A 27,166-nucleotide genomic window follows, 5' to 3' on the forward strand; every position below is an offset into this window, starting at 1 on the left:
CTACCCGTTTAGTTTTTTAACCAGACCTCGGATCAGTTCTTATTTCAGCCAGTTGACCACGCCCTGCTTGGTTTTCATTGGTTAATGGCTAACTTTCGTCAAGGAACTCAAGAAAGTGTGTGATTCGAGAGACGAGTTGAGTTTGGACAGTGTGTATACTACAGGTGACACTGTTTTGTATATAATCGGAAAAATAAATAATAAAATACATATTTACAACTGTATTCTGTAAAATGGTCGGGGTAAAAGTAATCGGGAATGATTCAGAATTCCAACCTGAGCTAGCAGCCGCCGGTTCGAGGCTTGCCGTAGTGAAGTTCACAATGGCAGGGTAAGGTTCAAAATATATTCCCAGGCCTTGGCTAGATGCTAGCATGCTAGACAGGATCTAAACTGAACTGGGTGATCCAATTTCATTGACAAATGTATAGTTACCTAGTAGGTCAACTGGTTTCGGATTTCGTAGTGTATCGGTTGTTGAATACTTTCAAACAAGCTACTTAAAAGCGTGAGAAATAACTCAAAGACATCACCACGCTGTTAGCTACGCGAACGTTGGCTAACTAGCTAACGGTAATTAGCCAGCTGTGACTTAGCAATATCAGACAGGCTAAGATAGCAAGATAAGCTAACTCCACAGAGGAGTTGCGGTACTTGGCAACCCAGTAGTCTGATATTAGTTAGCAATAGAGTGAAATGTTTTCTGTATAATTTGTGGTACAACAATGTTAGCTAGCTATCTGGTGGTTTTGATAGGAATCTAGAATGCATTTCCCAGTGAAAGGGGGACACACAGACATCTTTTAACTAGCGGGCTCCGAGGTGTATTCATTCCGCCAAACAGTTGGCAAACTGAAACGACAGTTTATATTGGACAGGGGTGTATTCATTACGCACATTCTGTTCCAAAACGTGCAACAGACAACGTTTACTCCAAACGGAAAAGGCAAAAAAAAAAAAGAGTTTCTATTGGACAAATTCATGTAGGCCCCTCCCCGTATTGTTCTGTTTGCTTCCGGTAAACGTTTTTGCTTTAATGAATACACCCCAGGTAGGCACGTTTTGTTTGTTTCCGTTTAAGAAACGTTTTGCAACAGAATAGCCTGAAGGAATACACCCCTGGTGAAGAACACGTACCTGGCTATTATTTTAGCTTTAGTTAATCCATGTGTATGGTTGACAACTTTCGCTAACGTCAAAAATAACAACAACAGTAGTCGGACAATACAAGCTTCATAATAAACTCCTTCTCTCCCCAGGTGTCGACCCTGTGTCAGAATATCCCCTGCTTTCAACATGCTGAGTAACAAGTACCCACACGTGGTTTTCCTTGAAGTAGATGTACAAGTCTGTCAGGTGAGGTTCTTTTTGCATAAAGAGTTTTGATAATACAGCCTACTGTATCATAATCGAAACACCAGGTATTCTGTTGTTCATGTGTTCATAGGAGACGCTGTAAACAAAAAAAATGATTTATAGCCTCAAACATGTCGACATCCTCATGTCATTCATTGAGCAATACAGATGAAGAAATCTAGTGTGTGTGTGTGATTGGGCATGTGACTTCAATGTCAATCTCCCTCTTTTCTCCCTCAGGCAACGGCTGCCACCAACAACATCTCTGCAACGCCAACGTTTTTGTTTTTCCGTAACAAAGTGCGCGTTGAGCTGTATCAGGGTGCAGATGCCTCAGGACTAGAGGAGAAGATCAAGCAGCATGTAGAAAATGACCCTGGAAGCAACGAGGACTCAGACATTCCCAAGGGATATGTGAGTATATGATGAATTGTATCACTCAGACATTCTGTCTACTTAAACTTCTGTGAATGACTGAAGCAAGGGGTCGAAGTTCTCAGTCACTGCAACAGATTTCCGTCTTATGGATTCTGGAGAGGTTGTTTTTTGAGTTCAGTGTAGCAATTCACATCTCCAGTGGGTGTGGCAGGTTTGGAGATGGCGTAGCCTTATACATATATTCCCAAATCAATACATATATTAAAATCAGATTAAACTTTATTTGTCACATGCGCCGAATACAACAAGTGTAGACCTTACTGTGAAATGCTTACTTACAAGCCCTTAACCTGTTGGGGCTAGGGGGCAGCATTTGCACGTCTGGATAAAAAAAATGTACCCGATTTAATCTGGTTACTAATCCTACCCAGTAACTAGAATATGCATATACTTATTATATATGGATAGAAAACACTCTAAAGTTTCTAAAACTGTTTGAATGGTGTCTGTGAGTATAACAGAACTCATTTGGCAGGCAAAACCCTGAGACATTTTCTGACAGGAAGTGGATACCTGATGTGTTGTATTGACTTTAAACCTATCCCATTGAAAAACACAGGGGCTTAGGAATATTTTGGCACTTCCTATTGCTTCCACTAGATGTCACCAGCCTTTACAAAGTGTTTTGAGTCTTCTGGAGGGAGATCTGACCGAACAAGAGCCATGGAAAGATGATGTCCCATTAGACACCTGGCGCGCGAGTTCATGTTGGGTACCCTCGTTCCAATACGTTATAAAAGAGTATGCATTCGTCCACCTTGAATATTATTCATGTTCTGGTTAAAAAAGGCCCTAATGATTTATGCTATACAACGTTTGACATGTTTGAACGAACGGAAATATATTTTTTCCCCTCGTTCATGACGAGAAGTCCGGCTGGCTTACATCATGTGCTAACGAGACGGAGATTTTTGGACATAAATGATGAGCTTTTTTGAACAAAACTACATTCGTTATGGACCTGTGATACCTGGAAGTGACATCTGATGAAGAGAATCAAAGGTAATGGATTATTTACATAGTATTTTCGATTTTAGATCTCCCCAACATGACGTCTAGTCTGTATCGCAACGCGTATTTTTCTGGGCGCAGTGCTCAGATTATTGCAAAGTGTGATTTCCCAGTAAGGTTATTTTTAAATCTGGCAAGTTGATTGCGTTCAAGAGATGTAAATCTATAATTCTTTAAATGACAATATAATATTTTACCAATGTTTTCTAATTTTAATTATTTAATTTGTGACGCTGACTTGACTGCCGGTTATTGGAGGGAAACGATTTCCTCAACATCAATGCCATAGTAAAACGCTGTTTTTGGATATAAATATGAACTTGATAGAACTAAAAATGCATGCATTGTCTAACATAATGTCCTAGGAGTGTCATCTGATGGAGATTGTAAAAGGTTAGTGCATCATTTTAGCTGGTTTTATGGTTTTGGTGACCCTGTCTTTGACTTGACAAAACATTACACACAACTCTTGTAAATGTACTGTCCTAACATACTCTAAATTTATGCTTTCGCCGTAAAACCTTTTTGAAATCGTAAAACGTGGTTAGATTAAGGAGATGTTTATCTTTCAAATGGTGTAAAATAGTTGTATTTTTGAAAAATTTGAATTTTGACATTTATTTGGATTCAAATTTGCCGCTCTTGAAATGCACCTGCTGTTGATGGAGTGCACCACGGGTGGCACGCTAGCGTCCCACCTAGCCCCAAGAGGTGCCCTTAACCAACAGTGCAGTTCAAGAAGAGTTATGAAAATATTTACCAAATAAACAAAAGTAAAAAAATAATGGCAAAGTATACTGAACAAAAATATAAATGCAACATGCAACAATTTCAACATTTTTACTGAGTTCATATAAGGAACTCAATCAATTTAAATAAATTCATTAGGCCATAATCTATGGATTTCACATGACTGGTCCGGGGTGCTGCCATGGGTGGGCCTGAGAGGGCATAGGCCCACCCACTTGGGAGCCAGGCCCGCCCACTGGGTACCCTGGACCAGCCAATCAGAATGAGTTTTTCCCCACAAAAGGTCTTTATTACAGACAGAAATACTCCTCAGTTTCATCAGCTGTCTAGGTGGCTGGTCTCAGACGATCCCGCAGGTGAAGAAGCTGGATGTGGTGGTCCTGGGCTGCCATGGTTACACGTGGTCTGCGGTTTTGAGACTGGTTGGACATACTGCCATGTTCTCTAAAACAAGGTTGTAGGCTTAAGGTAGAGAAATGAACATTCAATTATCTGGCAACAGCTCTGGTGGACATTCATATACATTACATTTTAGTCATTTAGCAGACGCTCTTATCCAGAGCGACTTACAGTAATGAATGCATACATTTCATTTCATTCATTAGTCAGCATGCCAATTGCACCCTCCCTCAACTTGAGACAGCTGTGGCGTTGTGTGTCAAAACTGCACATTTAGTGGTCTTCTTTCCAGCACAAGGTGCACCTGTGTAATAATCATGCTGTTTTAATCAGCTTCTTGATATGCCAAACCTGTCAGGTGGATGGATTACTTGCAAGTGCTACTATTTTTGTAACGTTATTAAAACAAAATCAGACAACCCCATAGCAGAATAGTTTACCTATTTACCTAGTCGGCTTGATGTGTGTTCAATGCAAGATAAATCAAATATACTCTTAAATATTCCTCTCCACGCACATTCAAGTTGTGAGACCCATAGCGAGGGAAACATGTATTCTTACAAGCAGTCAATGCACAACAATTCTTAATGCAATTACGGGGGAAACTCTTTTGAAATCAGTTTTGGTTTGTTAAAAGAAAAAAGAAGAGGGGCATCCCAGTTTTCCATTTCTACTACATTTATTTCACTACTCCTTCAATTGTGCAAGTGGGGTCATCTTACAAATACAGTGACAACCAGAGTTTCAAGAATGGCTTAGGGGCAATATTGATGGTAGTTTGCGAACTAAAGGCTCTTTTTGGTGAAGGTCAGGAACCGAATCGGGTTTTTGAAAGAGCCGTTCATTTGGCTCCCCGATCCGCGTTCTGTTGCTACTGCTTTATGTGCTCCAGCCAGAGATTATCCCAACTTCACAATACGCTTACGGATGACCGGGGGCAGCTCTAGCAGGGCAGAAATTTGACAAACTGACTTGTTGGAAAGATGCAAAAAGAGAACTTAAGAACGGGAAGCATAGAAATAGTGCATATAACAGCTATACCGCTTCTTAGACTTGCTTTCAATGAGTGACAGATCTATAACTCACGTTTCTATGTGAATTTGGTCAGGATCCCACCAAAAAAGTGACATATTGCAGCTTTAATAACAATCAGGATGCTGTGTCCAATGCGGTAAATGCAGATGGACAAACCCTAATGCTTCAGCCTATGCTTCATCAGTTGGGCTATAGGTAATAATGCTTATTGCTAATAGCACATCTGATCATATAGACCATAGGCTATGTGATCCAATATTTTAATAAAATAATTGTAACATATTTTTTTTACCAGTATGTTATTGGGCTCATTACTGGAGGTGGACATTTTATTTTATATACTTTTTTTCCTATTCATTTTAGAGTAGAATGTCCTTTTTAAAAAGTCACCAGAAATGAGGTTTTCAGTCCTGCTACAAAGAAATGATCCCATCGAGGACCCTGTATCCCCTAAGTAAGCAAAGCAAACTGCCTTGCTCAGGGGCAGAACAACAGGTTTTTACCTTGTCAGCTTGGGGATTTGATCCAGCAACCTTTCGGTTACTGGCCCAATGCTCCTACCTGCCAGGTTACACAGGTGAAAGCTATGATCCCTTATTGATGTCACCTGTTAAATCCACTTCAAGCAATGTAGATGAAGGGGAGGACAGAGGTTAAAGAAGGATTTTTAAGCCTTGAGACAATTGGTCCAGTGCTGCAAGGATAGACCTAGTTAAGCTGCAGCTGGCCCAGAACAGAGTGGCACATTTTGCTCTTAATTGTAATCAGAGGGCTGATATAAATACTATGCATGCCAGCCTCTCTTGGCTAAGAGTTGAGGAGAGACTGACAGCATCACTTATTTTTAGAAGAAACATTAATGTGTTGAAAATCCCAAATTGTTTGCAAAGTCACAGCACTGACACACACACTTATCCCACCAGACATGCCACCAGGGGTCTTTTCACAGTCCCAAAATCCAGAACAAATTCAAGAAAATGTACAGTATTATATAGAGCCCTTATTGCATGGAACTTCCTTCCATCTCATATTGCTCAGATGAACAGCAAACCTGATAAAGCAACACCTCGCAGCACAACACCTCTCCCCTATTTGACATCACGAAGGTTTTCCTAATGTTTGGTGTACTCAGTCTATAAGGGGGCAATTCCATGGTAAAATAATGATGCTGAGACTCCGATTGTTAACATTTTAAGTTACAATTTAGTCATTTAGCAGACGCACTTATCCATAGCGACTCACAGTAGCAATTAGGGTTCAACATCGACAGACCTAGTCGGCTTGGCGATTCGTTTCAGCATCATTCTGTTTCCAGTGGAATTGCCCCATAACAGAGTGGATTCCAACTCAGAAGCTTCTGGACTGTAACACAGCGTACTGCAGAAGCTCCATTAATACAACAGAGCCAAGCCAAGACAATTCTGGATCCAGTATGGCAGTACTTCTGGACAGGTCTCTGACTAGCTCTGACTTTGCTGATAGTTACTTTATTGAGGAAACGTGTAGCTACTATTAGGGCTGGGATTATACCAGTATCGGCGTACAAAGCAGATTTCACTTCTTTAGGAAAATAGCATGTTGGAAACAAAGGTCATTATGTTGTCAGAGAGAGTCTTATTTATTTATTTTCCCAACTATAGCACAATATTTTACATACAGCAGGTTTTTAAAGGATCAAAGAGTTTGGTCTGCTTCGGGTTTTCATTTTTGCCAGTAAAAAAACCCCATTGAGATACTGGTGTCGTCCCGGCCCTAATTACTGTGACTTAGCTAGGTGGGACAACCACATATCTATCTTTTAAGATGAATTCACTTAAAAACCCTCAGTCGCTCTGGATAAGAACGTCTGTTTAAATGGCTCAAATCTAAACGTCACAGAAAAGACAGAAGCAGAGCTAACTATCCACTACAAAAGGATACTCCATTTCTCTAAAGCAAAGTTAACATTTCAGGTGGGGCTGCTGCATGCTGTGAAGCTGCTCTTGTGTTTGTAATTTGGACTTAACATGGGCTTGTAATGTGGACTTAACATGGGCTTGTAATGTGGACTTAACATGGGCTTGTAATGTGGACTTAACATGGGCTTGTAATGTGGACTTAACATGGGCTTTTAATGTGGACTTAACATGGGCTTGCCTTGTCTGAATCATTTTGATACTGTGTCTGTGTGTTCAGATGGACCTGATGCCGTTTGTGAACAAAGCTGGCTGTGAGTGCCTAAATGAGAGTGACGAAAGCGGCTTTGACAACTGCTTAGTCAAGGACACCACCTACCTGGAGTCTGACTGTGATGAGCAGGTGAGTCTGAGGATATATCGCCATCACCGTCTCCTTCATTAGTTCAGAGCGGTCTGAGTGTGTTGAAATTGTTCACTTCAGTGTGGGTACTTTCTAGTAGACTTTACAGGTTAGAACTTGCATCTGTTGTCCTTTTTCTATATTTACAAGGATAAAATCTCACTCACCTGGTTAATAATGGGCCGATTATCATTTTTCAACGCCGATACCGATTGTTGGAGGACCCCCCCCAAAAAAAAATCCGGATGCCGATTAATTGGCCGGTTTTTAATTATTGTTTTTTTTTAATTTTATTTATTTATTTGTAGTAATAACAATTACAACAATACTGAATGCACACCTTTATTTTAACTTATCATCAATAAAATCAATTTAGCCTCAAATAAATAATGAAACATGTTCAATTTGGTTTAAATAATGCAAAAACAAAGTGTTGGAGAAGAAAGTAAAAGTGCAATATGTGCCATGTAAAAAAGCTAACGTTTAAGTTCCTTGCTCAGAACATGAGAACATATGAAAGCTGGTGGTTCCTTTTAACTATGAGTCTTCAATATTCCCAGGTAAGAAGTTTTAGGTTGTAGTTATTCTAGGAATTATAGGACTATTTCTCTCTATACGATTTGTATTTCATATACCTTTGACTATTGGATGTTCTTATAGGCACTTTAGTATTTCCAGTGTAACAGTATAGCTTCCGTCCCTCTCCTCGCTCCTACCTGGGCTCGAACCAGGAACACATCGACAACAGCCACCCTCGAAGCATCGTTACCCATCGCTCCACAAAAGCCGCGGCCCTTGCAGAGCAAAGGGAACAACTACTTCGAGGTCTCAGAGGGAGTGCCGTCACCGATTTGAAACTCTATTAGCGCGCACCCCGCTAACTAGCTAGCCATTTCACATCGGTTACACCAGCCTAATCTCGGGAGTTGATAGGCTTAAAGTCATAAACAGCTCAATGCTTGAAGCACAGGGGAAGATCTGCTGGCAAACACACAAAAGTGCTGTTTGAATGAATGCTTATGAGCCTGCTGGTGCCTACCACCGCTCAGTCAGACTGCTCTATCAAATATCAAATCATAGACTTAATTATAACATAATAAACACACAGAAATACGAGCCGTAGGTCATTAATATGGTCAAATCCGGAAACTATCATCTCGAAAAACAAAACGTTTTTCCTTTCAGTGAAATACGGAATCGTTCCGTATTTTATCTAACGGATAACATCCCTAAGTCTAAATATTCCTGTTACATTGTACAACCTTCAATGTTATGTCATAATTATGTAAAATTCTGGCAAATTAGTTCGCAACGAGCCAGGCGGCCCAAACTGTTGCATATACCCTGACTCTGCATGCAATGAACGCAAGAGAAGTGACACCATTTCCCTAGTTTAATATTGCCTGCTAACCTGGATTTATTTTAGCTAAATATGCAGGTTTAAAAAAATATATACCTCTTTGTATTGGTTTTAAGAAAGGCATTGATGTTTATGGTTAGGTACAGTCGTGCAACGATTGTGCTTTTTTCGCAAATGAGCTTTTCTTAAGTCATCCCCCGTTTGGCGAAGTTGGTCTTGATACAGTTCGCAACGAGCCAGGCGGCACAAACTGCTGCATATAGCCTGAATCTGTTACATAGAACGCAAGAGAAGTGACGCAATTTCCCTAGTTAAAATACATTTATGTTAGCAGGCAATATTAACTAAATATGCAGGTTTAAAAATATATACTTGTGTATTGATTTTAAGAAAGGCGTTGATGTTTATGGTTGGGTACACATTGGTGCAACGACAGTGCTTTTTTTCGCGAATGCGCTTGTTAAATAACCGTTTGTCGTAGTAGGCTGTGATTCCATGATAAATTAACAGGCACCGCATCGATTATATGCAGCGCAGGACCCGCTAGATAAACTAGTAATATCATCAACCATGTGTAGTTAACTAGTGATTATGTTAAGATTGATTGTTTTTTTTATAAGATACGTTTAATGCTAGCTAGCAACTTACCTTGGTTCCTTGCTGCACTCGCATAACAGGTGGTCAGCCTGCCACGCAGTCTCCTCGTGGAGTGCAATGTAATCGGCCATGATTGGTGTCCAAAAATGCCGATTACCGATTGTTATGAAAACTTGAAATCGGCCCCAATTAATCGGTCGACCTCTAGTATGCTTCTCCTGGCTGGTGTCACCTCAGGCCAACCTGCAGGGTAAACAGTCTTCCTGGCTGGTGTTACCTCAGGCCAACCTGCAGGGTAAACAGTCTTCCTGGCTGGTGTTACCTCAGGCCAACCTGCAGGGTAAACAGTCTTCCTGGCTGGTGTTACCTCATTCCAACCTGCAGGGTAAACAGTCTTCCTGGCTGGTGTCACCTCATTCCAACCTGCAGGGTAAACAGTCTTCCTGGCTGGTGTCACCTCATTCCAACCTGCAGGGTAAACAGTCTTCCTGGCTGGTGTTACCTCATTCCAACCTGCAGGGTAAACAGTCTTCCTGGCTGGTGTTACCTCATTCCAACCTGCAGGGTAAACAGTCTTCCTGGCTGGTGTCACCTCAGGCCAACCTGCATGGTAAACAGTCTTCCTGGCTGGTGTTACCTCATTCCAACCTGCAGGGTAAACAGTCTTCCTGGCTTGTGTTACCTCAGGCCAACCTGCAGGGTAAACAGTCTTCCTGGCTGGTGTTACCTCATTCCAACCTGCAGGGTAAACAGTCTTCCTGGCTGGTGTTACCTCATTCCAACCTGCAGGGTAAACAGTCTTCCTGGCTGGTGTTACCTCATTCCAACCTGCAGGGTAAACAGTCTTCCTGGCTGGTGTTACCTCAGGCCAACCTGCAGGGTAAACGGTCTTCCTGGCTGGTGTTACCTCATGCCAACCTGCAGGGTAAACAGTCTTCCTGGCTGGTGTCACCTCATTCCAACCTGCAGGGTAAACAGTCTTCCTGGCTGGTGTTACCTCATTCCAACCTGCAGGGTAAACAGTCTTCCTGGCTGGTGTTACCTCATTCCAACCTGCAGGGTAAACAGTCTTCCTGGCTGGTGTTACCTCATTCCAACCTGCAGGGTAAACAGTCTTCCTGGCTGGTGTTACCTCATTCCAACCTGCAAGGGTAAACAGTCTTCCTGGCTGGTGTTACCTCATTCCAACCTGCAGGGTAAACAGTCTTCCTGGCTGGTGTCACCTCATTCCAACCTGCAGGGTAAACAGTCTTCCTGGCTGGTGTTACCTCATTCCAACCTGCAGGGTAAACAGTCTTCCTGGCTGGTGTTACCTCATTCCAACCTGCAGGGTAAACAGTCTTCCTGGCTGGTGTTACCTCATTCCAACCTGCAGGGTAAACAGTCTTCCTGGCTGGTGTTACCTCATTCCAACCTGCAGGGTAAACAGTCTTCCTGGCTGGTGTTACCTCATTCCAACCTGCAGGGTAAACAGTCTTCCTGGCTGGTGTCACCTCAGTCCAACCTGCAGGGTAAACAGTCTTCCTGGCTGGTGTTACCTCAGTCCAACCTGCAGGGTAAACAGTCTTCCTGGCTGGTGTTACCTCATTCCAACCTGCAGGGTAAACAGTCTTCCTGGCTGGTGTTACCTCATTCCAACCTGCAGGGTAAACAGTCTTCCTGGCTGGTGTTACCTCATTCCAACCTGCAGGGTAAACAGTCTTCCTGGCTGGTGTTACCTCATTCCAACCTGCAGGGTAAACAGTCTTCCTGGCTGGTGTTACCTCATTCCAACCTGCAGGGTAAACAGTCTTCCTGGCTGGTGTCACCTCAGGCCAACCTGCAGGGTAAACAGTCTTCCTGGCTGGTGTTACCTCAGGCCAACCTGCAGGGTAAACAGTCTTCCTGGCTGGTGTTACCTCATTCCAACCTGCAGGGTAAACAGTCTTCCTGGCTGGTGTCACCTCATTCCAACCTGCAGGGTAAACAGTCTTCCTGGCTGGTGTTACCTCATTCCAACCTGCAGGGTAAACAGTCTTCCTGGCTGGTGTTACCTCATTCCAACCTGCAGGGTAAACAGTCTTCCTGGCTGGTGTTACCTCATTCCAACCTGCAGGGTAAACAGTCTTCCTGGCTGGTGTCACCTCAGTCCAACCTGCAGGGTAAACAGTCTTCCTGGCTGGTGTTACCTCAGTCCAACCTGCAGGGTAAACAGTCTTCCTGGCTGGTGTTACCTCATTCCAACCTGCAGGGTAAACAGTCTTCCTGGCTGGTGTTACCTCATTCCAACCTGCAGGGTAAACAGTCTTCCTGGCTGGTGTTACCTCATTCCAACCTGCAGGGTAAACAGTCTTCCTGGCTGGTGTCACCTCATTCCAACCTGCAGGGTAAACAGTCTTCCTGGCTGGTGTTACCTCATTCCAACCTGCAGGGTAAACAGTCTTCCTGGCTGGTGTTACCTCATTCCAACCTGCAGGGTAAACAGTCTTCCTGGCTGGTGTTACCTCATTCCAACCTGCAGGGTAAACAGTCTTCCTGGCTGGTGTCACCTCATTCCAACCTGCAGGGTAAACAGTCTTCCTGGCTGGTGTTACCTCATTCCAACCTGCAGGGTAAACAGTCTTCCTGGCTGGTGTCACCTCAGTCCAACCTGCAGGGTAAACAGTCTTCCTGGCTGGTGTTACCTCATTCCAACCTGCAGGGTAAACAGTCTTCCTGGCTGGTGTCACCTCATTCCAACCTGCAGGGTAAACCGTCTTAGTAGATTTACGTGTCTGTGAAGTTACACTCCTCACTTAACCCATATTTTCACCCCTACAGCTCCTCGTTACGATGGCCTTTAACCAACCCGTCAAGCTGTACTCAATGAAGCTGCAGTCCTCTGACTTCGGTGAGTCCTTACTCTTCCTGGGTGCACATAAAGGTTTCTCCGTTCCTAGTAAAACACCCGTACTAGTCTAATTTTATTCAAGAAAAGCCTTTGAAATATCATCCTTTACCCATTGAGTATATTTTGGTGTTTTACTGGAATGATCACAGTCATGTGTTGTGTTGAGTTCCCATGATAGCTTGGGTTGCCTCGTTGTGTCATACATTCTTGTACATTCCTTTTTTCCCTGTTACAGCCCAGGCACCAAAGTGTGTGAAGATCTTCATTAACCTGCCTCGCTCCATGGACTTTGACGATGCTGAGCGGAGCGAAGCCACCCAGACCCTGGACCTGGCAGAGGAGGACTTCAAGGACGACGGGTTGATTCCACTGAGATACGTCAAGTTCCAGAACGTTCAGAGCGTCACCGTAAGTAGCAACTGTTTTGAAGGTGTTACTTTGTGATATAGTTTGAAATGATCGGCAAAGGTACTTGGAGTTCAATGCACTGCTCGTTCATGAGAGCATCTGCGAACTGACTACTTCGATATCATTCATGGTTATGTTTTATGTTGTCTCCAGTGTAACTATATTATATATATATATATATATATATATATATATATATCTCGCTTTCTTGGACAGGGCTCACTTGAAAAAGAGTGAGCCCTGTCTTCTTAAATAACAGATGAATAAAAAGAAATTATATTTTATATTTTATATATATATATATATATATATATGTATATGTAGTTTAAGCCTTTCAGGAAATTCCTTTCACTTGTCCCGTTCTTAACTCTGTTTTTGATGGAGGAGAGGGAGGAAACCAGTTTTAACTATTGAGATGTAGCCCTGGTGTAATTAGTTATGTAAATATAGGACAATGCTGTCATCTAGTGGCAATACTTTCCTCTCCTGTTCAACTGGAGTTTATTACTCTAGCTGTGATATAAAGAATCTATCTTAATAATGCTTATAAGGTGTTGCAATACTTCTTGATTTGCAATCTAGGTTCCAACCAACCCTGCGTGAAGTGACATCCTTTATTTTCTACCGGTTGTGTCCCCTGTAATAATATATAATCTGTAAGTTGTTCCGTTTTTGTTCTAACAGATGTTTGTGAAGAACAACCAAGGGGATGAAGAGACGACTAAAATCAATTACCTTACTTTTATTGGAACCCCTGTACAGGCAACGAACATGAATGACTTCAAACGGGTGAGTTCTGCCCTCTACCAACAGCGTAGTATTTCATGTTAGATGGAACCGGTCTATTAAAGTATGTTCACAATGTCCTTGTCAAGATTGTATGAGATCTGCAATGAGGTAAGGCAAACAAAATGGAACTTTTTGCTTATATATAATTTCCATTTTGTCTGCCTTACCTCATCACACACTGGTTTTTATCTGCAACAAGTCTGTTTGTTGGAAACACATTGTTGGGAATTTTTTGGGGAATCTCTAGAACAATTGGATAGAAACTTTTTGATAGTTTTAATTGTTTGCATTTTTTTTTTTTCTCCACATGGCTGTGTTTTTGTTTGACTAGGTTGTGGGCAAGAAAGGAGAGAGTCACTGAATAAGGAGGAGAGGAGAGGAGAGGAGAGGAGAGGAGAGGAGAGGAGAGGAGAGGAATGGCCATATTTCTGCGGTTGATCCCTGTCTTTCTGCCAAAGCTGCTGGATGGGTCCGGGTCAGAGTCAGCTCTACTGTAATACAACACTGACAACCAACGATGTGTCCAAAATGGCAACATATTCCCTTTTATATAGTGCACTGCTTTTGACCCTTTATACTACAATGCTTTTTGTTGGACCTGGTATTCATCCTGAAGTTAGGGCTTTGATCCAGGATCCAAAGACATGTCTGAGATCTAAAGTAGGGCACTATATAGGGAATAGGGTTCTATAAAGGTAGTGCACTATATAGGGAATAGGGTGCTGTTTTGGATGTGAAAGTCTATGAGCTGTCGTCCATGTCCGCCAGTGAAATTACCAAGATGAGGCATCTCAATCAATTCATTCAAACATTTTTATTGTAATTCAGACAAACACTGTAAATAAAAACACAATCCAAAAAGGCTTGTTGGTATTTGATGTCTCTTGAATTTAATAAAGAAAGTAAGGTTGCTCCACACCACGTCACAAAGACAAGGAAAAGAGATCTTTGACACCCAAGGTTCCCTCAGATTTTCAGCGATGACCAAATTTCAGGTCTGCTGAGTCAAACTTGAAAGTTGTGAAAATTCTGTACAACTTCCAGTGCACGTTTACTGTGAACACTGAAACTACCTGCACTAAGTTCCAGTTTTACTGTGAACACTGAGGCTGTACCTGCTTTAAGTTACAGTTTTACTGTGAACACAGGCTGTACCTGCTTTAAGTTGACAACGGTCTAACTTACAGTTTTACTGTGAACACTGAGGCTGTACCCACTTTAAGTTTCAGTTTTACTGTGAACACTGGCTGTGACTACTGTGACTATTTGATCATAATCTAGGCCTATCAGAGTGGCCTACCATCAAAAACAATGGAGAAAATGTATCCCAAAATATTTTAACATGGAAATAGCTGTTCTATCATTCAGCCTACAGTAGCAGCCAATGTGTGGTATTCAATGTAGGACTACATTCCATGAGACTTTTGAAAATAAACACACAGGGCTTGACATGAACCTGTTTGTCCGCTTGTCCTTCAGACAAGGATGTGACTGAAAATGCTGTGTTGTTTGATGCAAGAAACCACTTTTACAAAATAAAATGCATTATTATTCCCATACCATTATTACAGAGAATCAGACAAATTATTCTACCCTCTGCCTATTGGCTACTTAGCCTTGAATAAGCTGTCTCAAAATACAACACTGCCACTTTAAGACAAAAACAAAGCTCTTTACCTGACTGGCTTTTCAAAGATGTCTAGAAATGAACACGTTTTGTGCTCTTGTAAATCAAATCAAACTTTATTTGTCACATGCGCCGAATACAAGAAGTGTATAAACTTACCGTGAAATGCTTACTTACAAGCCCTTAACCAACAATGTAGTTCAAGAAGAGTTAAGAAAATATTTACTAAATAAAGTAAATAATAAAAAAGTAACACCATAACAATAACGAGGCAGGGGGTACCGGTTAGTAACGAGGCTATATACAGGGGGTACCGGTTAGTAACGAGGCTATATACAGGGGGTACCGGTTAGTAACGAGGCTATATACAGGGGGTACCGGTTAGTAACGAGGCTATATACAGGGGGTACCGGTTAGTAACGAGGCTATATACAGGGGGTACCGGTTAGTAACGAGGCTATATACAGGGGGTACCGGTTAGTAACGAGGCTATATACAGGGGGTACCGGTTAGTAACGAGGCTATATACAGGGGGTACCGGTTAGTAACGAGGCTATATACAGGGGGTACCGGTTAGTAACGAGGCTATATACAGGGGGTACCGGTTAGTAACGAGGCTATATACAGGGGGTACCGGTTAGTAACGAGGCTATATACAGGGGGTACCGGTTAGTAACGAGGCTATATACAGGGGGTACCGGTTAGTAACGAGGCTATATACAGGGGGTACCGGTTAGTAACGAGGCTATATACAGGGGGTACCGGTTAGTAACGAGGCTATATACAGGGGGTACCGGTTAGTAACGAGGCTATATACAGGGGGTACCGGAACAGTCGGTTAGTAACGAGGCATATACAGGGGGTACAGCAGGGGTACCGGTTAGTAACGAGGCTATATACAGGGGGTACCGGTTAGTAACGAGGCTATATACAGGGGGTACCGGTTAGTAACGAGGCTATATACAGGGGGTACCGGTTAGTAACGAGGCTATATACAGGGGGTACCGGTTAGTAACGAGGCTATATACAGGGGGTACCGGTTAGTAACGAGGCTATATACAGGGGGTACCGGTACCGAGTCAGTGTGAGGGGGTACAGGTTAGTAACGAGGCTATATACAGGGGGTACCGGTACCGAGTCAGTGTGAGGGGGTACAGGTTAGTAACGAGGCTATATACAGGGGGTACCGGTACCGAGTCAGTGTGAGGGGTACAGGTTAGTAACGAGGCTATATACAGGGGGTACCGGTACCGAGTCAGTGTGAGGGGGTACAGGTTAGTAACGAGGCTATATACAGGGGGGTACCGGTACCGAGTCAGTGTGAGGGGGTACAGGTTAGTAACGAGGCTATATACAGGGGGTACCGGTTAGTAACGAGGCTATATACAGGGGGTACCGGTTAGTAACGAGGCTATATACAGGGGGTACCGGTTAGTAACGAGGCTATATACAGGGGGTACCGGTTAGTAACGAGGCTATATACAGGGGGTACCGGTTAGTAACGAGGCTATATACAGGGGGTACCGGTTAGTAACGAGGCTATATACAGGGGGTACCGGTTAGTAACGAGGCTATATACAGGGGGTACCGGTTAGTAACGAGGCTATATACAGGGGGTACCGGTTAGTAACGAGGCTATATACAGGGGGTACCGGTTAGTAACGAGGCTATATACAGGGGGTACCGGTTAGTAACGAGGCTATATACAGGAGGTACCGGTTAGTAACGAGGCTATATACAGGGGGTACCGGTTAGTAACGAGGCTATATACAGGGGGTACCGGTTAGTAACGAGGCTATATACAGGGGGTACCGGTTAGTAACGAGGCTATATACAGGGGGTACCGGTTAGTAACGAGGCTATATACAGGGGGGTACCGGTTAGTAACGAGGCTATATACAGGGGGTACCGGTTAGTAACGAGGCTATATACAGGGGGTACAGGTTAGTAACGAGGCTATATACAGGGGGTACCGGTTAGTAACGAGGCTATATACAGGGGGTACCGGTTAGTAACGAGGCTATATACAGGGGGTACCGGTTAGTAACGAGGCTGTATACAGGGGGTACCGGTTAGTAACGAGGCTATATACAGGGGGTACCGGTACCGAGTCAGTGTGAGGGGGTACAGGTTAGTAACGAGGCTATATACAGGGGGTACCGGTACCGAGTCAGTGTGAGGGGGTACAGGTTAGTAACGAGGCTATATACAGGGGGTACCGGTTAGTAACGAGGCTATATACAGGGGGTACCGGTTAGTAACGAGGCTATATACAGGGGGTACCGGTTAGTAACGAGGCTATATACAGGGGGTACCGGTTAGTAACGAGGCTATATACAGGGGGTACCGGTTAGTAACGAGGCTATATACAGGGGGTACCGGTTAGTAACGAGGCTATATACAGGGGGTACCGGTTAGTAACGAGGCTATATACAGGGGGGTACCGGTTAGTAACGAGGCTATATACAGGGGGTACCGGTTAGTAACGAGGCTATATACAGGGGGTACCGGTTAGTAACGAGGCTATATACAGGGGGTACCGGTTAGTAACGAGGCTATATACAGGGGGTACCGGTTAGTAACGAGGCTATATACAGGGGGGTACCGGTTAGTAACGAGGCTATATACAGGGGGTACCGGTTAGTAACGAGGCTATATACAGGGGGTACCGGTTAGTAACGAGGCTATATACAGGGGGTACCGGTACCGAGTCAGTGTGAGGGGGTACAGGTTAGTAACGAGGCTATATACAGGGGGTACCGGTACCGAGTCAGTGTGAGGGGGTACAGGTTAGTAACGAGGCTATATACAGGGGGTACCGGTACCGAGTCAGTGTGAGGGGGTACAGGTTAGTAACGAGGCTATATACAGGGGGTACCGGTACCGAGTCAGTGTGAGGGGGTACAGGTTAGTAACGAGGCTATATACAGGGGGTACCGGTACCGAGTCAGTGTGAGGGGGTACAGGTTAGTAACGAGGCTATATACAGGGGGTACCGGTACCGAGTCAGTGTGAGGGGGTACAGGTTAGTAACGAGGCTATATACAGGGGGTACCGGTACCGAGTCAGTGTGAGGGGTACAGGTTAGTAACGAGGCTATATACAGGGGGTACCGGTACCGAGTCAGTGTGAGGGGGTACAGGTTAGTAACGAGGCTATATACAGGGGGTACCGGTACCGAGTCAGTGTGAGGGGGTACAGGTTAGTAACGAGGCTATATACAGGGGGTACCGGTACCGAGTCAGTGTGAGGGGGTAAAGGTTAGTTGAGGTCATTTGTACATGTAGGTAGGGGTGAAGTGACTATGCATAGATAATAAACAGCGAGTAGCAGCAGTATACAAAACAAATGGAGGGGGGGGGGGGGGTCAATGTAATAGTCCGGTGGCCTATTATATAGGTCCTGGATGGCAGGATGCTTGGCCCCAGTGATGTACTGGGCTGTACGCACTACCCTCTCTAGCTCCTCATGGTCAGATGCCGAACAGTTGCAATACCAGGCGGTGATGCAACCGATCAGGATGCTCTCGATGGTGCAGCTGTAGAACCTTTTGAGCATCTGGGGACACATGCCAAATCTTTTCAGTCTCCTGAGGGGGAATAGGTTTTGTCGTGCACTCTTCACCACTGTCTTGGTGTGTTTGGACCATGATAGTTCGTTGGTGATGTGGACACCAAGGAACTTGAAACTCTCGACCCGCTCCACTACAGCCCTGTCGATGTTAATGGGGGCCTGTTCTGCCTGCCTTTTCCTGTAGTCCACCATCAGCTCCTTTGTCTTGCACACCTTGAGGGAGAGGTTGTTGTCCTGGCACCACACTGCCAGGTCTCTGACCTCCTCCCTGTAGGCTGTCTCATCGTTGTCGGTGATCAGGCCTACCACTGGTGTGTCGTCAGCAAACTTAATGATGGTGTTGGAGTCGTGTTTGGCCACGCAGTCGTGGTTGAACAGGGAGTACAGGAGGGGACAAAGTACACACCCCTGAGGTGCCCCAGTGTTGAGGATCACTGTGGCAGACGTGTTGTTGCCTACCCTTACCACCTGGGGGTGGCACATCAGGAAGTCCAGGATCTAGTTGCAGAGGGAGGTGTTTAGTCCCAGGGTCCTTAGCTTAGTGATGAGTTTTGTGGGCACTATGACTACAGCTCAGTGTTCAACACCAATGAACAGCATTCTCACATAGGTGTTCCTTTTGTCCAGGTGGGAAAGGGCAGTGTGGAGTGCGTTTGAGATTGCATCATCTGTGGATCTGTTGCGGAGGTATTCGAATTGGAGTGGGTCTAGGGTTTCTGGGATGATGGTGTTGATGTGAGCCATGACCAGCCTTTCAAAGCACTTCATGGCTACCGACGTGCTACGGGGCGGTAATCATTTAGGCAGGTTACTTTCGCTTCCCTACCTTGGGCACAGGGACTATGGTGGTCTGCTTGAAACATGTACGTAGGTATTACAGACTCAGTCAGGGAGAGGTTGAAAATGTCAGTGAAGACACTTGCCAGTTGGTCCGTGCATGCTTTGAGTACACGTCCTGGTAATCCGCCTGGCCCCGCAGCTTTGTGACTGTTGACCTGTTTAAAGGTCTTGCTCACATCAGCTACCGAGAGCGTTGTCACAGTCATCCAGAACAGCTGGTGCTCTCGTGCATGCTTCAGTGTTGCTCGCCTCGAAGCGAGCATAAAAGGCATTTAGCTCGTCTGGTAGGCTCGCGTCACTGGGCAGCTCGCGGCTGGGTTTCCCTTTGTAGTCCGTAATAGTTTTCAAGCCCTGCCACATCCGACGAGCGTCAGAGCCGGTGTAGTAGGATTCAATCTTATTTCTGTATTGACGCTTTGCTTGTTTGATGGTTCGTCTGAGGGAATAGCGGGATTTCTTATAAGTGTCCGGATTAGTTTCCTGCTCCCTGAAAGCGGCAGCTCTAGCCTTTAGTTCGATGTGGATGTTGCCTGTAATCCATGGCTTCTGGTTGGGATATGTACGTATGGTCATTGTGGGGACGACATCTTGATGCACATATTAAAGAAGCCGATGACTCCTCAATGCCATTGGATGAATCCCGGAACATTCTGTCATCTGACCTATTCCGTATTGAGCGAGTCACTGGTACTTCCTGCTTTAGTTTTTGCTTGTAAGCAGGAATCAGAAGGATAGAATTATGGTCAGATTTGCCAAATGGAGGGCAGGGGAGAGCTTTGTACGCATCTCTGTGTGTGGAGTAAAGGTGGTCTATAGTTTTTTCCCTTCTGGTTGCACATGTTTGGTAAAAATAAAAAAATTGTTGGTAAAACTGATTTAAGTTTGCCTGCATTAAAGTCCCCGACCACTAGGGGCACCGCTTCCGGATGAGCATTTTCTTGTTTGCTTATGGCCTTATAGAGTTGGTTGAGAGCGGTCTTAGTGTCAGCATCTGTTTGTGGCGGTAAATAGACGGCTACGAATAATACAGATGAGAACTCTCTTGGTAGATAGTGTGGTCTACAGCTTATCATGAGGTACTCTACCTCAGGCGAGCAATACCTCGAGAATTCTTTAATATTAGACATCGGGCACCAGCTGTTATTGACAAAAAGACACACACCCCCACCCCTCGTCTTACCAGAGGTATCGTCTCTGTTCTGCCGGTGCACGGAAAATCCCGCCAGCTCTATATTATCCGTGTCGTCGTTCAGCCACGACTCTGTGAAACATAAGATATTACAGTTCTTAATGTCCCGTTGGTAGGATAATCGTAATCGTTGGTCATCAATTTCATTTTGCAATGATTGCATGTTACCAAGTAGGACGGATGGCAGTGGGAGTTTACTCGCTCACCTATGGTTTCTCAGAAGGCAGCCCGATCTGCGTCCTCTTTTCCTCCGTCTTTTCTTCACGCAATTGACGTGGATCTGGGCCTGTTCCCGGGAGAGCAGTATATCCTTCTCGTCGGACTCATTAAAGGAAAAAGCTTCTTCCAGTTCGAGGTGAGTAATCGCAGCTCTGATGTCCAGAAGTTATTTTCGGTCATAAGAGACGGTAGCAGCAACATTATGTACAAAATAAGTAAAAAAAAAACAAGTTACAAACAAGGGAAAAAAACTAACAAAATAGCACAATTGGTTAGGAGCATGTAAATGTTAGCCATCCTCTTCGGCGCCATCTTAACGATGTAGGAAGCATTCGCTCCCTTATTGCTGACGACTAATGATCTATAACCAGGCTAATAACTCACTAACTAGGATATGAACAAAATATGCACACGTGGCTAAATGCAGCTCTCGCTTTGATCTCAAAACAAATACATTTTCTCAAAACCACTCATTCTGTAAACACAGTCCAGTTCAAAGTAAATGGCACAGATCCATATATGGCAATGGTCTATTTGCATATAGGTCCTACTGCAGCTCTGATTGGTTATACCTCACCGGCTCACCAATAGAATCCTACTCCTGATGTGTTCTGCCTACAACAAAATCTGTTGCATATTTCGTTTTGTTTCTGTATGTTGCCTCGAAAGTGGCTAATATTGGGTTGATTCGATCACAATTTCCACAGTAAAGGGAAACGTTGATAGTATTAACTAACGGGGAAGTTCAATCTCGTGCTTCTCTGTGTGGGCTGATATTTATAATGTTCTCTACGTGGAAGTCTTGGGGTTACTGCGGACGTGGTTAGAGGTAACGTTGCCGGCACCTCACTTCATGCTACTTGAGTTCCTGTATCTCTTATAAAATATTACAGTTCGGGCACAGAAATGTAAACTACCCCGCACCTATATTTCAGTTCGCTACAAGGACTGAGCATCCCTGTGGAAATAATTATGACTAATTCCATGTTTACAATGCAAAAAAAAGGTAATAATTCCTGGTGAAGAAAATGGAGGAGATGCAGGTGCTTGAGTCCACTTCTAAATGAGGGATGAGCTGTAATGTTATTTGTGACCGCATGGTGTCACCAAAGCCTACGCTATCCCCTCTTACGCAACAGATGTAGCCTGGTTCACTTCAGAGAGCCTTTCTTTCCATTGAACGGTTGATTTCATCAGAAATACAGGTTCTCAGTTATATTGGTCGTTTTGGCCTATGTTATGAAGGTTTTGGTAAACCAATATTTGTATGAAGTGATTTCAGATATTCGTGAGCTATATTTACAGTACCCCTTTTTAATTTTTTTGTATGAACATAACATACAGAAAGTCCATGATTTAAATAATTTTGTAATTTTGCAATTACACAGGATTACTTAGGAATGAATTACTTAGGAATGAATTAACATTTATACTTTGAATTAAAAGCAACAAATGTTGCTGGTCATTTTTCTGTGGATACCAAAACATTTTTTTATTATGTTTTCATTTGTTTCAAATAACAAATATCAATATGTTTATATAACAAAAATATGATTATTGGTGATATTTCTATTAAAAACAATCTAGTATAATTATTCTTTAAGCTGGGAAAAATATAATAACATAGTAGTAATATTAAAGATAATTGTTGACGACGCTTCTCTTATTCAAATCGTTGTAAAAGCTGCTAGACGGCTGCATTTGTTTTTTTGTCATAGGCTATTTTAGGCCTGTGTATTTATTTTAATTCTTAGCTTGGCACTTTGTCTGTTAATTTATGACGAAGATAATTTACCATTCTGTGAAAAAGCCTTGTTGTTTTGAATAGTCTATCATCTGCCAATTGCATTGGCAGTCAAGGCCTATAGGTTTATTTTCTTTATCAAATTATATTTTCTCTGACTAATGTGTATGTGTACTGTTCGTATTTGTCATTGTATTTAATTATTTGAATGCGATTATAAATTGATTGATTGAAGAGGACAGTAGTAGCCAATATTATAAAAGGTTTTCATAAATTGTGTTATGACAAAAAATCTTTGGTAGGTGTGGCTGTTGCCTGAAGACATACCAGTGCCTTCAGAAAGTATTCACACCCCTTGACTTTTCCCCCCATTTTGTTGTGTTACAGCCTGAATTCAACATTGATTTACATTGAGATTTTTTTTAAATTATGTTTCTAGACATTTTTACAAATGAATAAAAAAAATGAAAAGTTGAAATGTCTTGAGACAATAAATATTCAACCCCTTTGTTATGGAAAACATAAAGTTCAGGAGTAAATATTTGCTTAACAAGTCACAATAAGTTGCATGGTCACACGCTGTGTGCAATAATACTAGTGTCTAACATGGTTTTTGAATGACTACCTCATATCTGTATCCCCACACATACAATTATCTGTAAGGTCCCTCAGTCCAGCAGTGAATTTCAAACACCGATTCAACCACAAAGAACAGGGAGGTTTTTCAACGCCTCACAAAGAAGGGCACCTATTGGTAGATGGGTAAAAATGTAAAAAGGCAGACATTGAATATCCCTTTGAGCATGGTGATGTTATTAATTACAATTTGGATGGTGTATCAATACACCCAGTCACTACAAAGATACAGGCGTCCTTCCTAACCTCAGTTGTCGGAGCGGAAGGAAACCCCTCAGGGATTTCACCAAGAGGCCAATCGTGACTTTAAAACAGAGTTTAATGGCTGTGATAGGACTGAGGATGGATCAACATTGTAGTTGCTCCACAATACTAACTTAAATGACAGTGAAAAGAAGGACGCTTGAACAGAATAAAACAATTTCCAAAACATCCCCCCCCCCAAGTACCACTCTTTATATTTTCAAGGTGGTTGCATTATGTCATGAGTATGTTTGTCATCGGCAAGGACTAGGGATTTTTTTGGGGGGGGGATAAAAATAAACTGAATAGAGGTAAGCACAGATAAATCCTAGAGGAAACCTGGTTCAGTCTGCTTTCCAGCAGACACTGGGAGATTAATTCACCTCTCAGCAGGACAATAACCTAAAACACAAGACCAAATCTACACTGGAGTTGCTTACCACAACATTGAATGTTCCTGAAAATCTATGGTAAGACTTGAAAATGGCTGTCTAGCAATGATCAAAAATCAACTTGACAGAGCTTGAAGAATTTATAAAATAATAATGTGCATCTATTGTTAAATCCAGGTGTCCAAAGCTCTTAAGAGACTTACCCAGAAAGACTCACAGCTGTAATCGCTGCCAAAGGTGATTCTAACATGTATTGACTCAAGGGGTGTGAATACTTATGTAAATTATATTATTTAATTTTCAAAGATTTCTAGAAACATGTTTTCACTTTGTTATTATGGGGTATTGTGTGTAGATGGGTGAGAGCAACAAAAAAAAAGAAGAAAGATTTAATACATTTTGAATTCAGGCTGTAACAACAAAATGTGTTATAATTAAAAGGGTTAGGAATACTTAAGGCTGTGTATTTAAAAAGAAGAAGAGAAGAAGCCAACGTGAGTTCTTCAATAAATCACAGCCATTTTAAATGGCAGAAAGGAAAGCTTAAACCATATAGGCCTTAATTTGAACCCTCTGGGAGCCACTGGTAACGGACTGGGAACAACTGGAAACTAATGATGTTCTTTAATGATCAAAAACAACTATACCTTTTCTAAACTCTGCCATTTATTGGTATCCAGTTGTTTGACTGTTTTCCAGATGTTGCTGCTGTTAGCTACATATACAGCATTCATGTGACGGCAGGGTAGCCTAGTGGTTAGAGTGTAGAGGCGGCAGGTATCCTAGTGGTTAGAGTGTTGGACTAGTAAACGAAAGGTTGCAAGATCAAATCCCTGAGCTGACAAGGTACAAATCTGTCGTTCTGCCCCCTGAACAAGGCAGTTAACCCACTGGTCCCCGGTAGGCCGTCATTGTAAATAAGAATTTGTTCTTAACTGACTTGCTTAGTAAAATAAATAAAAATGTGGTATAATTTAGATATAGTAAAATGTGTAGGGGCATCTGTTAGAGGCATATAATTCCATTGGTTAATAAGTCTCTGATCACATTGTAAAGAATACATCCTAATCCTCTCCTCACAGGTTGTACTCCTGTCTAGTTGCAGGGAGAGAATGGAAGAATAGGATGGAAGAGAACTGGGTCATATGCATTAGTGCACACCCTAATAAAACAATTTGCTAAGAAAATAAGGGTTTGTTATTGGTCAAATTCAAATTAACCGTCCCTGTTTCGGCCCATTTTCTTCTGTTTGGTGTCTAATGAATGTGTCCCTGGACATAAGGACCAGAGAGCTATGTTTTGAAGTTGGGAAGCAGCCAGCTATCAACAATCTGCTGTCCTCTAGTGGTCTTGATGAATTCCTCAGATAGGGGTGACCTGAGATTTATACATGGGATGGGATGTTGTCTAAAAGTGGTTGGTCAATTCAACGGCTGTATGGTGGGATTAAGTCGTGGTGTGACTCTGATCAGATTACTGCATTATGATCATGTTCAAGTGATATTAATGATACTGAAACATTTTACATGTATCCATTTTGTTTTCACTTTCATGACGCTTTAGAAAACGACTTTCATCTGCAGCTGCGAACATTTTCTATTAACATTACAAACATCGTTTTATCCAGAGAAATTGTGTTTCTCCAAACCACAAGGTATGTGGACTGTCTGTTATACAGCCCAAGAGATCTAACAAGTCCCTTCCAAACATGACTATCTCGCAGACCTCAAAATAGAGCATCGAGACAACCACTCAAACCAAGTTCACCCTTTGTGTCTCTGATGTTTGGCACATCAGGAGTATGTCATCAGAGACACAACAAGTAGAACACTTTTTGTTTCCTGCCACCATTCCTCTCCCGTGTCTTTAGAGCTCTTTGTGTTGCTCTGAGAACATGGCCTTTCACATCACTCTGTGTTTTTGTGTGTGTGTGTGTGTGTGTGTTTGTCTCTCTACCTCTACCCACACAGGAGTCCACTGGAATGTGTCCATGACAGGACAGTGCACAGACCTTTCATGGGGGCAGGTGCTCAAAATGAAATCCCCCACCCCTCCCTAATTTTTTTTAACATAGGCCTATTGATTTCTGCAACAACACACGCGGCATCACAAATTGTAAGCAAGCTAGTTACGGTACCTCTTAAAGACATGATTGATATCGGGGGGGACGGTGCCTACTGGGTTTGATTTACCCCTAGTCCAAAATTCCTTCAGGATTTCAATTAATAAAAAAAACCGAAAAATATCCAATCAGATTTTAGAACCTATTTTATAAGATTGTACCATGTATATATATATATTAGTATCCTATAGATAGTATCCTCTAGGAGTCCAATAGGACTGGTTCCAACATCCTATAGGATTATTTTTACTAGGGTAAAATTGTATTTTCTTTTTGGGAGATCTGAGTGAAACGTTTTTTTTACAGGACAGATGTAAGTTCAGATAGGGAGACGTTTAGAGAGAGTCATAGAAAGTGTTTAATGTCGGCAGACAGGTGGCCAGATCCTATAAGATTCAATGTTGTTTTTGTTTTTTTATCCTTTAGGATTTATATACATTTTGTCGATGGGAATTGTATAGATATTTACATTACATTTTAAAGGATTTATCCTCAAAACGTGGCTATACACTATAGTTAACTTGGATGCTTAACATAATCGAGAACCCACCTTCCAAACCTAGACAATTATCTATGATGGTGGACACACGTGAACTATAATAACGTCATAAGTATTCAATCTTGAACTGCCACCCTTGCCACTTGAGATGGGTACCCTATAGTGGGAAACCGCCGGCAATGTCCCCTCTACCCAGTAGCGATTTCACGCTGCCCCATCCCACTCCCAGAGGTCCAAGGGACACAACGGGAGTAAACATCTGGACCATCTGCAGCACACCTTAAAGTTGTTGTGCCAACTGCAACTGCAACGGCTGTGAAACCTACTGTGACTGTCTGCAAGGTTGTTTAAGTTTGTGTCTACAAGGTGATCCGTGTGTCATTACAACCTAACAGAACAGGTTAACTAGTTTAACTAATCTTAGTGACAGGTTATCATATTTATATTTTTTACAACACCTGGATCAGGTGTGCCAAGAGCGCACTATATGGTAGTTACCACCAGGAGGACTGGTAGTTAACCCCAGGAGGACTGGTAGTTACCCCCAGGAGGACTGGTAGTTACCCCCAGGAGGACTGGTAGTTACACCCAGGAGGACTGGTAGTTACACCCAGGAGGACTGGTAGTTAGCCCAGGAGGACTGGTAGTTAGCCCAGGAGGACTGGTAGTTACCCCCAGTAGGTCTGGTAGTTAGCCCAGGAGGACTGGTAGTTACCCCCAGGAGGACTGGTAGTTACCCCCAGGAGGACTGGTAGTTACACCCAGGAGGACT

General features: G+C 42.9%; 1 protein-coding gene across 2 annotated transcripts; it reads left to right on the forward strand.

Annotated features, from left to right (window-relative positions):
- The first annotated feature begins 47 nt into the window (after window positions 1–47).
- LOC106572199 (thioredoxin-like protein 1) lies at window positions 48–14,173 on the forward strand. 2 transcript variants are annotated; one of them, XM_014146194.2, is made up of 8 exons: window positions 48–164; window positions 1,260–1,356; window positions 1,597–1,770; window positions 7,165–7,287; window positions 12,044–12,113; window positions 12,349–12,521; window positions 13,206–13,310; window positions 13,642–14,173. In XM_014146194.2, the coding sequence occupies exons 2-8, from the start codon at window positions 1,297–1,299 to the stop codon at window positions 13,669–13,671; spliced, it is 735 nt and encodes a 244-aa protein (XP_014001669.2). In that variant the 5' UTR covers window positions 48–164; window positions 1,260–1,296; the 3' UTR covers window positions 13,672–14,173. The 2 variants fall into 2 exon arrangements, with proteins under 2 accessions (XP_014001669.2, XP_014001635.2); XM_014146160.2 differs by having other exon boundaries at window positions 88–331.
- Window positions 14,174–27,166: the final 12,993 nt, after the last annotated feature.

The sequence above is a fragment of the Salmo salar genome, chromosome ssa01, assembly GCF_905237065.1.
Source record: "Salmo salar chromosome ssa01, Ssal_v3.1, whole genome shotgun sequence".
NCBI classification, from domain to species: domain Eukaryota; kingdom Metazoa; phylum Chordata; class Actinopteri; order Salmoniformes; family Salmonidae; genus Salmo; species Salmo salar.